This window comes from Pteropus alecto, unplaced genomic scaffold, assembly GCF_000325575.1.
Source record: "Pteropus alecto unplaced genomic scaffold, ASM32557v1 scaffold161, whole genome shotgun sequence".
Taxonomy (NCBI): domain Eukaryota; kingdom Metazoa; phylum Chordata; class Mammalia; order Chiroptera; family Pteropodidae; genus Pteropus; species Pteropus alecto.
In genome coordinates this window covers 5,638,405-5,656,343 of record NW_006432943.1, presented here as the reverse complement: position 1 = coordinate 5,656,343, position 17,939 = coordinate 5,638,405, and the positions used below count along the sequence as shown (strand labels likewise).

Below are 17,939 nucleotides of genomic sequence, written 5' to 3'. Positions count from 1 at the left end.
AATTTATGAGCCCTGGGTTTTTAATGAAATAATCTTGAAACAAAATGTAATCCTGGAAGTATAACATAAAGAAGAGAAAGGAACTATTAGAGTAGGCTAATGAGATGAGGCACATGCCCATGGATCCAGCTCTGAGACTATGCATCTGGCTTTGAGGCTGTCTGTCTAAGGTTACTTCAGCAGCGTGTTGTTAATTATTTAAGTGAGAGAACAGGGGGAACCATCACCACATCTGTCACCCTCACACAAGAAAAAAACTTCATTTATCGTTGGGCCAGATGTGTTTATTTGAAACATAGACTAACTAGCTACTTAATGGGTTTGAATCCTTAGCCAAAAGCTAATTAAGCAAACATATTAAGCATCAGCCACCTTACAAGGCTAAACTGTTTCAGTTGTGTTGATTTTAATCCAATCTCATAAGAGAGTTCATCACCTACAAAAGTATCTGAAGAAAATTCAAGGCAAAGGAAAGTTCCAAATTACTTGCAACATATTTCATAGAACAAATAATGGTGTCCCCAAATACCTGAAACATTAACAAATAAAATCTTCTCAAGTTTCGCCTCAGTGGTATAAGGTACTTGATAAACAATGACAAAACATTTTCATTGCTTGTAGGTGAAATATTAACATCAAAAACCAAACAAATAATGACTTCTCATGTCTGATATTTATTATGCTTTATATGATTTTTAAAACTCACATCTCCTGAGTATTTAGCCAATCTGCAAATTACCTAGGACTATCAGCAGTCTCTATGTTATTCTCTTCAAAAGTAAACAAAGCTCACAAGCAAACTGTAGAGAAAATAAATTCAGTGTCTGGGATAGAAGAGGCTTATTGTACTTTACAATTATTATGGAGAAGAAAGTAAGCTGTCTTCCTGAACTAGTCAATACTACTAAAACACAAAGATAGTTTTCTTTTCCCTTAAATAACATTTCCTCCAAAATAGGAATCTTATCATTTTTCTTCTACTTGATATAGGCCTTTGCCCCGCAGCAACCAAATGCAGCTCTTTACATAACTAGCAAAAGCAAATCAAAATATTTGAGAAAAATGTATTCACCCTTTCAGGTAACAAATATTTAGTGAATCTACCATGCGTCAGGGATCATGTCAGGTGCTAGAAATACGGCAAGAAACAAGGCAAACAAAATTTATCCTAGCAGGAAGGAGACACGATAACAAACAAACAGATGCTCTGGAGAAAAAATAAACCATGAAAAGGGAATAGAAAGTTCCAAACAAAAGAAGGGGGAGCCTGTATGATTGAATAGGGTCATCAGGAGAAGCTTACTGAGAAGGTGACATTTGAATAAGACTTGAAGACAACGAGAGAGTGAGCCATGAGGGAACAGACATTTAAGCAGAGGGGACAGCAAGTGTAAAAGTGCTGTCCTGGGAGTATCTGACGTGGTTAAGGAACAGCAAAGAGGCCAGTGCTACCATAACAGAAGGGTCAAAAAGATGAAGTCTGAGACTTAGCGAAGGTCCTGATCCTGTAGAGCCTTGTAGAACACTGCAGTGATTAGACTCTCACTGTGAGTGGAATAGGGAACTCACTGTAGAGAACTTTGAGTGGACGAGTGGCATAAACCGATTAACAGGACTATTCCTGCCAAGGACAGAAGCAGAGAGAACAGCAGATAGGCTAATATGCTAAGCAAGAGATGAAAGTAGCTTGGTCTGGGATGGTATCAGAGGAGGTGTTTGGGAAGGACTGGATTCTGAACATATTTTAAAATTAGAGCTGATGAGGTTTGTTGATGGCCTGAGTGTAAGAGAGATCATTAATCAAAGGTTTTTGACCTGTGCAACAAAAAGGATGGCGATACCAATGACTAAGACAGAGAACACAGCTCTGGGAGCCGACTGCAGGGGGAACAATCAGAAGAATCAACATGGAATTACAGATTCCTAAAAATAGGTCCAAACTTCAAGTCAATGTATTTATCATCGCTAACATAAGACATGATTACTCAGAAAACCACGAGTCCCAATGTGCAATTGGAGTTAAGATGACTCTAGGCAAAATGAATCTGCCTCAAATTTCAAGACACAGTCTAATGTTGCCACAAGCATGTTGTCAATAAGACTAGATTATTACATGACACAGAAAATGAATGCTTTTTTAGAGAAAGAAAAAAAAATTCTGATAGTCTTGCTTTTATATGTTATTCAGCTCCTTTTAATCAATTTAAAATATAAAGCTGATACTGCTCCAGTTTACTTACAGACCAGAAGTGATGTCCAAATCTTAAATATTTAAGCATTATTTAAACAGAAGTAAGTGCTCAAGTCAACTTGAAACTACTAAAATGATTCTCTTGAGTGCCATAGAGAAAAATATAATCTTTACCCTCTGAGCACTAATCCAGACTTTGGGTTTGGGCCGTGTATATTTTACTTTCTTCTGCTCTAGGTTCAGGATCAGTATAAAGTGATCTTAAAAATTGTATCCTCTTAATTATCACAAACATATTACATCAACTATTGTTGGGCTAGGGAATATTTGAAACATTTGTAATCATTTCCTTTGTAATAGAGAGGGTAGAAAAAAATCACAAGTGGAAATATTAAATTACTAGTGAAATTATTTGTATGTAGGTGATTCAAATAAAGGAATTCTAAACTAAATATCTCTTATTTTAACCAGTTATCATTATGGTTTATTACTACACTGAAGAATATGAGAATATAGACCTTAACAGGACTGAGAAACAAATTAAAGCACAAATATTTTCTAGTCCAAGGTGTGCCTTATTGAGCCATGTTCTTTTTTTCTCTTTAATCTTAATATTTAAAAACTATAGTAGTCAAATGTCTCACTTTGGAATTCGTGTGTGTGTGTGTGTGTGTGTGTGTGTGTGTGTGTATGTGTGTGTGTGTGTGTAAGTGTAGGTATAAATTCAGTACTCTGAAATTCAAAATAATGGCTGTGGTTCTGATTATTTAAAGGCTCTAACAATAGTTCTCAGACCCACCCAGATAAATGTGTACAGAACCATTTACTAAATATTTACAAAATAAAATAAAACAGACTTCACTATTTTCAACCTACTAAGAATGCAGTTTAAGTACTAACCAGAGTGGTTTGCCTAGGGCTTACTATTTCACGTTCAATATGTACAAGATACAATAAAACAACCAAATATAATTTGTCATCATTTCCTAATAATTTTTAGCTAAAATGTTTTTTAAATGTTTTTAATGAAGTACTTACTCTCCAACTTTATTCAGGGTAGGTGCAGGACAAAGCATAGAATTAAGCTCCACACTTACTGGCTTTACACCTAAAAAATAAAATGTCATAGAATTAAAAAAGGGTTTTATGTATCTTGCAGTTTCATTAATAATATGAAGAGCATATGGTAATCAAAGTTCAAGTGTGGAACATTAGATATATTAGCATGAAAAACCAAAATGATATTCACCTAAAGAATAAGGAGAATGAAAAAGAGAATGAAAAATAGAGATTATATGCTTCATTAGAGTCCCATACTGGTAAATTATAAATTATGATTTTTTTTACTTAGAGAGTTCACATACATTTGTAGATACTATAAAATTATCACCTACTGCCTCAATTTTGCAAATAACTTAGATTTTTAAAGATAAATTACATATTTTTTTTAAAGCAGAATTTAATAATGGTGGAGAAAAGAAGAATGTCCAAAGGAGAATGAATTTATTTCAAGAATTTAATAAAATCGTTGTGTCTACAATAAAAAACATATTTTATAAATTTGAATGTTTAAATTGCCCTTGTAATTTTAATAATATATGTGAAAAATGTCTACACTATAAATGTTCACAAAAATTACCAAAATCAAGCAGATAATACTAGAATGAGAATGATGAAAATACAATCTGACTCCACTTACTTGTTTGAGGAATTGTTTTAGTAAACTTAATCTTATGAAGCTAAGTGTAAAATATGTTTATATCATAATCAACTCGAATATATAATCAAAAAAAGTTAGATAAGTTTAGATACAGATGACTACTAAATAAAAAAATTATTTTGTCCTTTTAAATTGTGGAACCTGCTATGAAGAGAGTTTGTTACAAATTTTATTGTCTTGCTTTACCAAAATGATGAGCTTAATAGAAAGAGAGGAATTCACTATAAAATATATCATGCTGAGATCATCACCACTTTAATTCAACAAACACACATTGAACAGTTACTGTGTGTGGCCAAATTATACTAATTAGAGTGTTTAGTACCATCAAATAAATAGCAAAATTGTAGATGAAACTCCCAAAAAATAATTCTACCAAAGTTCTCAGAGTTGTAGCATCTGACTTAATGTATAAAATTTTAAGAGCCACTACAATCATCAATGAGGAAAAAATGTCTATTAGAAACCAAAAATGCTCAGAACACCAAGATCATTTAATGAGTTTTTCTCAGAATGATGATAAAAACATTATACTCGTCTGCTTTTTTTTGAAAGCCAAGCTAGAGAAAATAAAACCTAATTCCATAAATATGATAATTATCAACAAACACTGTTCTAGGTGGACACTGGAGATATAAAATATCTATAAGACAAAAACCCTATCTCAAAAAGCTTACTGACAAATTATTAGGAAATTAGATTAAAAAAACAAGTGACAATAAAACAAGGCAGTAAGTAGTAGAGGAGTCCAAGTTAGTTAGATTTTTTAGGCCAGAGTGATAAGAAATAAATCTAGAGAGAGAGGCAATTAAATCAGGTGGTTGAAGTAGTCCATACAGAGTGCAGTCAGGACAATTGGGTTCAACTCTCGGCTCTGCCCATTATCAACTGTGTCAACACACGCAAGTTATTTGACTTGTTCAGCCACAAGTCAATCATCTGTATAATAAGGCTACTCAGGATGGGATCTAGCATTTATTAAGTTACGAACAAATGTTGCCATCATTAAATAATAATTAAATAATTATTTTTACTATTTATATTATTACTGGACTTCATTTCTTTCTTCTTTGGTTAAAAAATATAGTATAAATTGTTTCATTTGGGGAAAAGAGGAAAATGCTTGATACCGACTTGCTGTGCAGGTATTAAAGCAACATTGAGATTTTGGGGACCTACTTTTTGTGTATGTTTCATTTACTGTATAAGTACAGAGAACACTGTCATGCCGGCTGCCCAAGTTGAATCCTCTTCCATTCAAAACAATTTGAAATTTCTCTAAAAGTAAAAGGAGAAATAAACATTTTAATCACTTTTTCACACGCAAAAAAACACATAACTTGAAAGCATCAAGGTGCACAGAAGGAATTTCTTCAAACTATTCAGCCAACTAATAATAAAGAAGACAGGGCTCTATTTCCAACTCTACTTGCTTTCTTAGACTCTTTAGGAAAATACAATGAAGATATCATTCACTGCCACATAGAAAAGCATTTCATTTTTTAAACAGTGTTTTCCAATAGTGAGCAAGATATTAGAATTGAGGCATTAAGTCATTCCCAGACAGATATAATACAAACTTTCCCAAATTCTATCCTTAGGAAAATATCATCAAAAAAGAATCTTCTTTGTTTTTCTCTACTTTCAGGTACTGAGGTATAGGAATGTAAAGAAAATTAATTATTTCTGTGCTTCGGTTCTTAGAATAGTCATGGGTTATGTTTAATCTATGACACTCCATACAGAGTTTGTTACCAATTTCTTTGCATTACCAATCCCAGTTTCATTTTCTGTTGCACACAAATTTGTGACTCGTCAGAGGTAACCTACTTTAGACTACAAACAATCTATAGCCAGTCACTAAAGAAAGCAGATTTAACTTATTGCACTCTGTGTCTATAATAGGAGCAGTCACTAAATGTTAGAGTAAAATAATATTTCAGAAGAAAAGTTAACTGATCAAATATCTTGATTGGCAAAGAAATATTTGCTGCTTAGCTTCAAGATGGAATATTACTGTTTTAACAGTGATTAATCCTCTCAAACACCTATCTAACATAATCTAATACATATGTAGTATGTAACTATGAAAAAAATACTGCCATGCCACTCTCCATTAAGTGTGTTATAAAAGGAATTTTACTTGTAAGTTAAAATAAAAACATGTAAAACAAAATATGACTTGGTAAAAAGAACATGAGATTTAGGGTCAGACAGACCAAGGTCTAATAGAACAATTACTAATAGCAAATACTGAACCTGTCTCTGCCTCAGTTTCACCTTCAGTGGATCAGGGATTATAAACCTACTGGGATGTTCAAATATACTATTTCTCTTAGACATCTCAGTAATCATTAACTCAGGAAATTTAAGATGCAGAACTTAATACCATGTCCTGCATTTGGGAGGCTCTTTGGTAAATTATACAGCACATTTTCTCCCCACCAGACCTAATATTATTCCTTTGCTAAGCAAAGTCAGGTTAAAATGAATTCCAGGTCAGACTAGAAAAATAGAACAAGCCAAAGACAATCATACTCTCTTTGAGTAAGAATGACTTTAAGGTGTTAAAACATGAGTCATTTCTTAGCACTAGGTGATGAAGTCACCTGCTTCCTTTCTGCCATCCAGCCATAAGTCACTTCCTTATGCACCCTGAGCTAGTGGATACTGTACTTTGGCCAGATTATCAAAGCATGAAACTCATAGTTTACAGATACATGACTGTTTGTACAATCAGATAAAAGAAAAAATTTCATTTTTTTTACTTGTCATAGGAAAGGTCTCAAACATGAACTAAATATACAGAAGATTCTAAAAGCCTGTCACACAATATGTTCATTATTTAAAATAACACTCCAATCTTAAAAATTTAAATTTAAAATAGAAATATTTCAAGGAATTATTTAAAAATTCTTACAGAAAAAGATGCCAAAAAAGTTAATTTTGCTATTCTCTTTCCAACATGAGTTTCAAATCATATATTTTAACTAGGGAAAAAATACATTTTCTTACATGGTATTTTTAAATTCTAACCACTTACCCCCCACACAGACACTTGAGGGCTGCAATTCCAAGATTTCCGTGCATGACTGAGCTAGTATCTAAAAAGGAAATAAAGAAGACCAAGATATAAAAGCCAATTATGTTATACGAACTGTATTATAAAGTTACTAATAACCTTGAAGTGCTCCCCTTAACTTCAATAGACGGCAGAGAAAATCTATTCACCATTACATATACAGCTACCAAGCTCTTGGCAAATTTCTGTGTTGTTTTTCAGTATAAACTTTAAGAGTATAGTCTGTAGGAATCTTTATTTGATTGAATACAGATAGCACAGATAAAGTGAGTGTTGCCTCAAAGTCCAGCCTTGGATACAAAAACATAACTAACATTTCCTGATAGCCATAAAGTCAATGCAGACTTTCCCCATCAAGGAAAAACATGATGGCAAATGAGACCTCCTGTTTTAATTATTCTACCTTAATATGTTTTCTAGTAAGAGGTTCAATATAATATCAATAAATAAAAACTTCTTTACTTGACTCTGTCAGTTCTATTTGATTTCTCAGCCTCGATTCCCATGGATACTAATAACCCATATATGTATCAGACATTACATTTGCAAAACACAGTCTCCTTGTATGAGCCAAATATTATTCTCGAAAACACAGACTCTGTACTCCTGCATTCCCAGAGCATAGAAACAGAATGGCTCTTTTTAGCTTGTTATGAGAAACAGAAACCACCATACAAGGCACAAGGCTACAAGTGAAAAACAACAATGATGAAATAAGCTGTTCTTGATGGACACAATAAGCCAGTATTTATTTTTGGAACTGCTCTGTGCTACATTATCGAAATCAGACAAATTCCAGATGATCTTTGAACAACATTCCTTTCTTGACAGAAGCTGAAAACAGATGATGTTCAGTGGTTTCTAGCATCTCCTGCTCATAACTAGAAGAGGAAGGAAGGACTATAGCAGGAAATAATGCTTTTAATGCTTTCTTCAACAACAATGGAAATATATATTATCAGACTCTAAAACTCAGCTGGGTCAAATCAGGCAATTTTTGTTGCTGAATATGCATCTCAGAATAGGGGTACCATTTCTACTTTTTTACATCGTTTCCCAGTGAATCCACTTTTCACATAGTGATTGAAGTTTTAGTGATTAGGAAACAAACATGATAAAAATTATATCTAAGAAGTTTTGCATAAGGTCTATTTAAATTCAGAAATGACCAAAGAGATTCCATAGGCACCCAAAAACCTTTCAGTACCCATACACCTCCTCTGAGTCTGCTATTCTATCTCTTACTATCAACGCTCACTCCTCTGAGGGGTGAATACCATTGTTTAATTAAGAATTGAGGTAAGAATTGAAGGCTATTATGAAAGGTTAATGTGCCCTCTTGGAGAGAAAGTACTTCAAATCACTAACACCCTTAAATATTTTGACATAGTTCAGATAACAAGGCTAGAAAAGGAATAGAATAGAAAAGTTCTGCTAAAGGAATACGAAGCTAAAAAGGTTCCAACTAACAAAAAATGGGACAGGGGGCATTATAGCTTTAGCTTTGGCTGGTCTGAAATAAAAATGAGAACAGTGAGCTACCAAAATAGAAGGTCAAAGGAAAACACAAAGCCCCCAAATTTATTATGTTTCCTAGAAGTGCCGTAGAAATTTCTTTTAAAACAGATTCTATTAAGGAGACAACGTCATTAGGTTTGCAATCTATTTATTATTTTTTAGCCACACCTCTGTGTTAGCATCACTGAACAATGTTTCAAACATCAAGGAAAAGTATGAGATGGATTTAAAGTCTGAATCTATTGGAAACAGAAATCATTTTTTTAATTCCTTAGAATAAGATAAATAGAGAAATTACCAAGAGAATTTTCAAAGGCCGTGTCAAAGAATATGCATCCCAGAATGACCTGTGTGAATTTCTGAAATGTTGGTTTTCTCTCTCATACCAGTATTGACCATAATTAAGTCAGATCTCATAATATTTAAGACAAACGTGTGTGTGCTGACTTCCTCTTTTAATTTGTTGTAATCCATCAAAACATTTTTTAAATGATAGTTCCAATAGCAAGACCAAATGAACAATTTTCATTATGGATCTCTCGTTAAGATGAGCGAATAAATACCTTCAAGGACTATGGATGGTCAGACCCTGTTAATCCCTTGTAAGGTATTATGGTTTTAAAGAAAAAGTTTAGGATCATTTAGTAATTTATGTTGCACTCAAGTCTTGAGATTTAAAAAAATCAAGTTATATTAAGCAAAGATTAAGAATAGCTAAAGGTTGGTTATATTTTGCAATAACTTGTATAATATACATTCATACATAAGAATACACTTATATTTGTTCATATTTGTACTTAATTATTTTAACAAAAGGAGTTTCATAGAAATTAAATTATTGAATTAAAAAAGTAGCTCAGGTAACACATTCATTGAAAGCCAAGCAGTTTAGACCATGAGTCATAAAACTGGCATCACCACTTGATGTAAAGCAGTTGAATTCCCCACAGACCATTACTTGCCTTTCTCTAAAGTTTATTTTCATTTTCTAAATTTCTTTGGACCTTATATCATATTATTTGAGTGGATGAATCACCTCCTCTATTAGAAGACAAGCTTTGCATACAGAAATGGGATCATATTATACTGCACAACTCTTTCAGGACTCACACATTGTTTTGTGCATGCAGTATAACCAACAAATGCTTAGGGAACACAGACTGGATGCATGAATTAATGAGAATATTAAGAATGCCTATCTAGTAAGCAAAGCAACCATCATATTAGGACCAGACAAGGCAGAATAAAGCTGATTTACAGAAAAAAACACCTAGTCCTCAATAAATTGTAAATGCTGGAAATCTAGAAACTCGTAATTTGAAACAAAGTTCACCAAAACCATTTCCAAATGAAAATAACAAGGGAGGGGCGAATGTTGTGGGGAGAGACGAGAAAGAAGAATGTGTAAGAATTTTTAGGAAATAACATTTTTTCTAACTGGTTTTTTCATCTACAGTTTATCATATTCCTCTGTTAAGAAAACAATAACTAAAAGTCAAAATAATTTAATATCTGTATGCAAGAAGTTTACATTATTAAATTTTAAAACAATTGGTCCTATAAATACAAAATAGTTCATAATATATTCTCACTAAGTAATTTCACAAGTTCAAATGTACAAGATATCAAAATGGGTCTATTACAGTAAAATTATCATCACTAAATGACAACTGACAGAGAGGGACAAATATTTTCAACACTCTAGATAATTTTTAGCAAATTAAATGCTGTTATTAATTGATTAAACATTGGATCGGGTGTCCCATCTATGGTAATTGATGCCCTTCCTGTACAACGGAGGATCCTGCAAGGATGTTTATTCAAATATGTGTTGCCATCTGTCTTCATTACATCTCAATAGAAACAGAAAATAGTTTCCACTAAAGGTCAGTCTTAGTTGACATCAGAGAGAGCTAATAGCACCACAGACCAATTTAAAGATAAGCCAGGGCACTTTAAGTCATGTACACACTAGATGCAAAATAGCATCATTTGAGATTTTGGAATAGATAGATATATAGATACATACATACATACATACATACATACATACATACATACATACATATAAATCGGCAAAGAACTTGATGTTCACCATGAAAAAGTATACTACTGAAGCATCTGTTCACTCAAAAGCATCAGTTCACTCAAAAAGTGATATTGGTATTAAGAAATATTTAAAATGCAAATAATATGTACATTATTACCAGATCTCTACTTTTAAATCCTCAAATATTAATACGGATGACAAGCCAAACTTTCTAAATTTAGTACAAATGTCAGTAGTCAAAAATTCAAATGAATTTCTAACAATGGTAATAAAAATTACCATTTGTTGAGCACTTATTATGTTCCAGGAACTGAACTGAGTACTTTATCCGAATTTCTTCAGTTAACCCTCTCAAGTTTTATGAATATACACTATTTTTATCCTCATAGAAGAGATGAGGAAACTGGGGCTTACAGAGATATTTAAAAGTCGTCCTAGAACAACTAATTTTTAAATAGCAGAGCTAAATCTCCCCAGGTTTGATTGAGTCCAAAGCCCATTCTTCTAATCAATGCACTCTACTAGCCTCCATGCTTTTGACCATCTAATCATTATAAAACCTAATATTTAATAAACTAGTGAAATTTATTTGCCTGTTTTGCCTGGACTCCATTTATACTATCAAAAACAATCTAAAATCTGGCTTTTTTCTTATCTTCAAAAGAATGTCACTAAGCTTTGACTTTTATTTGTTGGGGACTTTATAGGTTTGTTTTAAAATTCCCAATACCACTGACTTTGAACAAATTAAAATTTTAGATCATCATACAAATTAATAGGATCCTCAAATGTGCAGTGCCCTCTATTTCTTTTTTTCTCTATCATCCTATTTTATTACAGCTTTCTATCTCAAAATTGTTTTATGCCGTTAAAACATTTATACTTTTACTTCTCAGCATCACCCAGAACCTAAAAGACAAAAGAGGCCATACTAAAACAACATGCTATCAGAGGTCCTAACTGTTGTCTGGGGACACAGCAACCACTTGGAAAACCGAAATCAAGCTGTCTTTAGAAAGATTAACTTGGTATTTGACCTTAGAACACATTTTTTTCTTAAAAGTAATGACATCAATGGCATTTAGGCTTCAAGGTTCAAAAACTCTAGAACTTCCCTGAGTCCTGGGAACAGAAAGGACAGACATTCAGAACTAAGAAACAAAAGTTTGGGTTTTTTAATTTATTTTGGTTCTTCTGTCTTTTTTCTGGATGCGAAACTGCCTTTAGGCAACTTTTCGAGAGAGAATAGGTTAGTCTTTGTCCTTCCCTACCCCTTTGTGTCACATAGACACTCCATTTCTAAATACAATCACTATCCAGGTTTGCCCTACCTCCTAAAATATTCCATTTCAATATAGCTATTTGCATTTCATGAACTCATTCATACTAATGTGTGAATGTGAATTGATGATCCTTAAAACAACCTAGAGAGGATTATATCTAGAAAAAATCAAGGGGACTTTTTTTAGCCATAAAAATCTCTATACATGGAAATTCAGGCAATGTAACCATTAGTAAAACAAGAAATGCAAGCAGCATGAGGGAAAATGTTTTCTAAAATGGGATGTTGACATTGGAAAACAAGGTCTGCCTACAGGTGTACCTGTAGGAGGCCTATTCTCTGTTATTATTTTTCTTAGTTTCTTTCCCTCCTATATTTGTGAACCACAGGGTCTTTAAACCTTTTTAACCTACAGTTGCACTCACAGGGTAGTGCAACTACCTGTGACTCACTGTGCTGTCCCTTCTCTGAAGCCCAACTTGGAATTACAGAATGGTGTTTCACTCTGTACACTCTCAGGCATATTCAAAACTAATTTGGATTGAGTCTACACCTAGAGACATACATACATACATACATACATCACAGTAGGTCAGATTGCAGTATTTCACAGTAGGCCAAATTTGCATACAAAGTAACAAGCAGCAGACATGCACTCTGGAGTCAGAATTAGCAAGGTTTGGGGCGGGGTGGGGGAGGGATCACAGCTCAATCAGAGATGCAACTCTTCCAAGAGCCCCATTGGTTATAAAGCAATTTCTTATCTTACTTGTCTGTAGAATTACAGTCAGATCTTTATAATTACTGAATAATAACCAAGTAGAGTGGCAGTATTGTCAAGGAACCATCTATAGCAGGAATAACCAGATAGCATCAAAAGATATGTTTTGTGAGAATCTTGACTTGATTTATTTCTTTTTCTTACAGATTTTAAGATACACATGAAACTATATTTTGATTGAGATCTTATAAGTTTCTAGGCATGTTTATATAATGGACACATGTTATAATAACAAATACAGGACAAGTAAGAAGTAGAAAACGCCACGTTACAGCCTGAAAAAATGCATATAATGGATATAGCTATGAACTTTTTCTTCTGGCATTTCAGATAAAACAGGATTAATTAGTGGAGAGTTGTAGTTGGGATATATCCAAGATAAAATTTAACATGGAATTAGTTAAGATGAAGCGATGAAGTCAAAATATGATTTAGGAAACTATTCATAAGAAAAAAAATTCATGGGGACAGATGTTAACCAGAGTTACTATTATCACTTTGCAACATATACAAATACCAAATCATGATGGTGTACACCTGAAACTAACAAATTTTATGTCAATGATACCTCAGTTATAATAATATATTAAGACCTTGAATATCTTTGAAATTTATGCTGAAGTTGGGAGAAATATCTAGGCCTTATGATTTGAAGATCAGGCATCCAGCTATATATTAAAAAAATACTTCCTACAACTAATATAAGCCAAGACAGATTTTAAAAATTATATCTTCTCCAATTTCTAAATGACAATAGGAAGGATACTATATTTTGAAAATATGATGGGGCCCATGCCAGAAGAAACTTGGCAAATACTTTTTTAACAAAAAATAAAATACGACACATTCAAAATCAATCTAATATAAGAAAGTATATAGCACAATATGTTATAAATAGAAGCTGCCCAATTAATGTTTATTGAATTAATTGAAAAGTAAATGTAGAACTTTCAAATAAAAACCATGAGCATTTTGACTATGAGACAAATAAATGGAGTGTGTAACAATGAACATTTAGCTTATAAAAAAATACAGAGCTTAATAAGCAGCTACTTGAATTAATCAAATCTCATCTTCAGTTACACACAATGAAAGAAAAACTTACTTAGATTGTTCAGATTTTGATAATGGCAGGCATAAGTGTTTAAGCCAGATGCAGAGGAAAATTTTTAAAGAAAAAGAAACAAAAACAGCACAAAGAGAAATATAAATTTAAGATATGTATCTTCTTTAAAAAGGAGGGGTCTACAAAAAATTTGAAAACATTTATCTATAAAGATATATGCAACCTGATGTTCACAGTAGCATTATTCAAAGTGGCCAAGACATGGAAACAACTGAATTGTCCTTCGATAGATGACTGAATAAAGAAGATATAATACATATAAACAATGGAATATTACTCAGCCATAAAAAAAAAGATGAAATACCACCATTCGTGACAACATGGATAGATCTTGAGATTATCATGCTAAGTGAAATAAGTCAGACAGAAAAAGTTGAGAACCATATGATTTCACTTTTATGAGGGATATAAAACTGAAAGCAACACACAAACAAGACAGAGACTCATGGACACAGACAACAGTTTAATGGTTACCAGAGGGAGAGGGAGAAATGGGGAGAGGTAAAGGATAAAGAGGGTCAATGTATGGTGACAGAAGGAAATTTAACTTAGAGTGGTGAACATACAATACAATATATATATGACGTATTACTGAATATAATTATAAATTACCTATATAATTTTATTAACCAATATCACCCCAATGTATTTAATTTAAAAATAAAATTAATTAATTAATTAATTAATTAATTAATTTTTAGAAAGGGGGCTAATTCTAAATAGGATATATGGAAAGAGAAAAAGGATATTAAATCTCATTGAATAATTTCCTTTGTAGTATTATATTTAAGGTCAATTCTAAATAATAAGAATTTTTTTTCCTCAAAATAGATTATTTCCTTATACTTAAATTCAATGATACCCAAACATCTCTAACATTTTTAAAACTTTATTAAAAATTCAAAATATTTATCATGGCAATAATTTTTTAACACCAACTTTGGGTACATAATAACACCTAATGACAGAACATTACAGATAATTTACGAGCACCCTGGGTGTGTCCTTAACAAGTAGAAATTTCTCATTACCATGACATAGCATGTCAGAAAATATCAGTATGAGTAATAATAAGATCTAAAAAGCAAATATTTTTTTCTGGTTCAATCCAAATATATAAAATATTCCAAGTTTAAATCTCATAAGGAAAAAAAAAATCACTGGACAGCATTAGTTCTAAAGTCCCCAACAAAATGAAGCTATAGTAACTAGCCATGCTTGTGATAGAATAAGCAGCTAAAACAATTGGAAGATGTTTCTCACAATCTTTTCTTGTTTGCCTTTTACCTTTCAATAAACAGATATGCAATTTTTATTTTCTCTCTGGCTACCAAACATCCTACCAAATATATTTTCCTCTAAGTGTAGTAATGCTTCAATGAAAAACAATTGTAATTTGTAATCACGTGTTTTAGTTGAGTTCAATTTTAAAAACTGCTTGGAGCTTCACAACACCAGTTGCTCAATACGGCATGTTCTGCACCGAACCATTTCTAAATATGGATTCTCCCTTCCTTTGCAAGTAAGTGAGTAGTACAAGCACGAGTGACAAATTTCTAAACAAACTTTTACTCTAAGAACTCTAGGGAAGCATGTAAGTTGTAATCATTGCCTTTTACTGTTCTCAGCTCAAAACATAACAGATGCATAGTTCTGATTATATGTCAGTGAAATTTTTCCCATATCGTAAACTATGAAACAAAAAATCCAAAAGACATTTAAGTTCCTCTACCTCTCACAATTAGAATTTTCATAAGAAATCATATTAGCAGGTCTTCCTTTTCCACGATGACATAGAAATATACCAAAAATGGATTGTGATTTGAAACAAATTTTATCTGCCTCTCCTTTCTTTTTTCTTTTGGTCAGCACAAACTCAGAATCATCATTTGATGCTTTCTTAAATGATGAATAGATTTTCCATGAAAAGAGCGTGGAAATTATGGTATAAAGTACTAATAAATGCACTATGTGTTTCAGAATCTAAAGAAATTGAATCCAAACATATTTTTCACTCTAACGCATATATTATTTCATATTAGTCCAATTTGCCCACTCTCATGTTTTATTAACTGAAACATGAAATAGATCTGCCAAGCAATCTAAGTCTATATTCATTCCATTTGATTTTTCAAAACTCCAGTGGCAAATAAAACATTTCCCTAATCAACAAGAATAGAAAAAAATCTTTATCAGTTTTTCTATTTATTTTATAATCAAACATATATGACTAAAAACTGTGAACTCAGAAAATCAAGGGTACCACATCCATTTTTGTCATCCAACACCCAGAAAAATATCTTGAACACAGTAGATATTCAATAAATGTTTCTGAATAAATTAAGAATTACAATATTTGAGAGAAATAAGATATAACTGAGAAATCATGCATTTACCAATTATAATTTACATTGATGGCACATTTACTCATAAATCTTAATCATTTTATCCTCCTTTTCGATGTCCTTCTACTCAGCTAAATTTTCTTTTGAGAACAGGTGAGCCTCTAAAGATCATCTCCTTTTGTATTTCAATGGATTAATATTAATAAATAAACATTTGGCACTAATTTTGGCTATTAACCCAATGTCGCCAGTTTTGTTTTCTCACAAAATATCACAAAGCTCTAGTTATTTATTCAAAAATAAATAAATATTTGATTTCCTTAAACTACAATCCCAAGCAAATAAAGAAAAGAATAATGTTAGTATTAAGTAAAATTATAGTGCAGATGCAAATAGAACATTAGATAATGGATGTCAAGATAACATAATAAAATTTCAGTAAATAAAATAAATAAGTAAATCTAATTTTTTGAGTTCACTGAAATTTAGAAGAGAATGTCTTATTAGAATATATGTCAGAATATTTTAAATGTATTTGAATATATTGGATTGTAATAGCTATTAATTTTTTTCTACCCAGAATACTTTTTCATCCTTACATGTCTATGAACAGTGTTTCCTTTTCTATTGGGGAAACTGTTCTCCACTCCATGTGGTCCTAGTGAGACTATGGATCAAGATGCCTTCTCCCTCACCACCTTGCTCCCAAACTCTTATCATGGAAATGGGCACGTTACTCAAGCTGGTCCAAATAATGCTTGCAATGTACTTGGTACAGGAATGAGCACTTGACCCAACTGAGTCAATCAGAGTCTTTATCTGTGACCAAACATACTGATGCCCAGAGATAAGAGCTCTCTCTTTTTAATGTGCTTGCTGAGGACCATGTAGGTCTAAAACCTTTGGCAATTACCTTCATCTGACACTGTTGTGAATGAAAGAATGAGGCATATAGAATCATAGGTAAAATTTACAAAGGGAGAAGACTCTAAGAATATGGATTGATTCCCTGAATCCAACTGCACCTGAGGCAATTTCCTCCTCTGGACCACCGACTCATATAAGTTAATAACTTTCTTTTTTTTTCCTTTAAGCTAGTATGAACTTGGTTTTTGTCATTCGTAACCAAAAGTGTTAATACAGTGGAATATAAATAAGAGGATGAAACCTAAGTTACATGGAATCAGAAGTCAATTCAAAATAAAGTATTTTCTGGCCCAAAAAAAAAAGAGTTAATATTTCAATGCTTACATACACATGTTATAAAAATGCAAAAATATTTTCAGGGATCATAGATTTTATTTATTTATTCATTGATAAATTTGAATTAAGCAATGACTGCTTACACAATGCCATATTAGGCACTAGGCATAAAAAGGAGGAGGGAGGAAATACAGTTTTAACTTTCCTACCATTAATATGAAAGATGTCATAATGAGACTTCTCATCTACATTCAGTACTAAAGATAAACAGAAGCCCAGAAGAATCTGATTTATAGTGAGCCTCACACTATAGCTGGTCCTTTTTAAAAGGATTCTTGGAAACTGATTTCCAATTTTGAGTAAGTACTACCAATTTGTTTTTTTCTCCTGTGAATATATCTTTATAGTTAGCTCAGGTTTTAGATTTTTCATCAAACCATGATTTTATAAATAGAGATTTCTATAACTAAGCAGTCGATATTCATAGCAGACCTGATAAAATCACTTAAGCTAGGGTCTTATCAGAATGTTTATTAGGTACCCTCTTCTATGGAAATTGTTTGCCTGTGGAGAAAATGATTTTGCAATGTCTTCTCATTCCACTAAACATGGTTTAGACACCTTTCTCGGATACTTTTCAA

General features: G+C 32.3%; 1 protein-coding gene across 1 annotated transcript in view; it reads right to left on the bottom strand.

Moving 5' to 3' along the window:
* ANTXR2 (anthrax toxin receptor 2) overlaps positions 1–17,939 on the bottom strand; it is a 140,155-nt gene that overhangs the window by 95,425 nt on the left and 26,791 nt on the right. The window contains exons 8-10 of the mRNA XM_006907619.3: positions 6,955–7,015; positions 5,091–5,189; positions 3,230–3,299 (exon numbers count right to left, since the gene is read on the bottom strand). Of these exons, the coding sequence (XP_006907681.1) occupies positions 3,230–3,299; positions 5,091–5,189; positions 6,955–7,015 (230 nt within the window). The remainder of the gene's footprint in view (positions 1–3,229; positions 3,300–5,090; positions 5,190–6,954; positions 7,016–17,939) is intronic.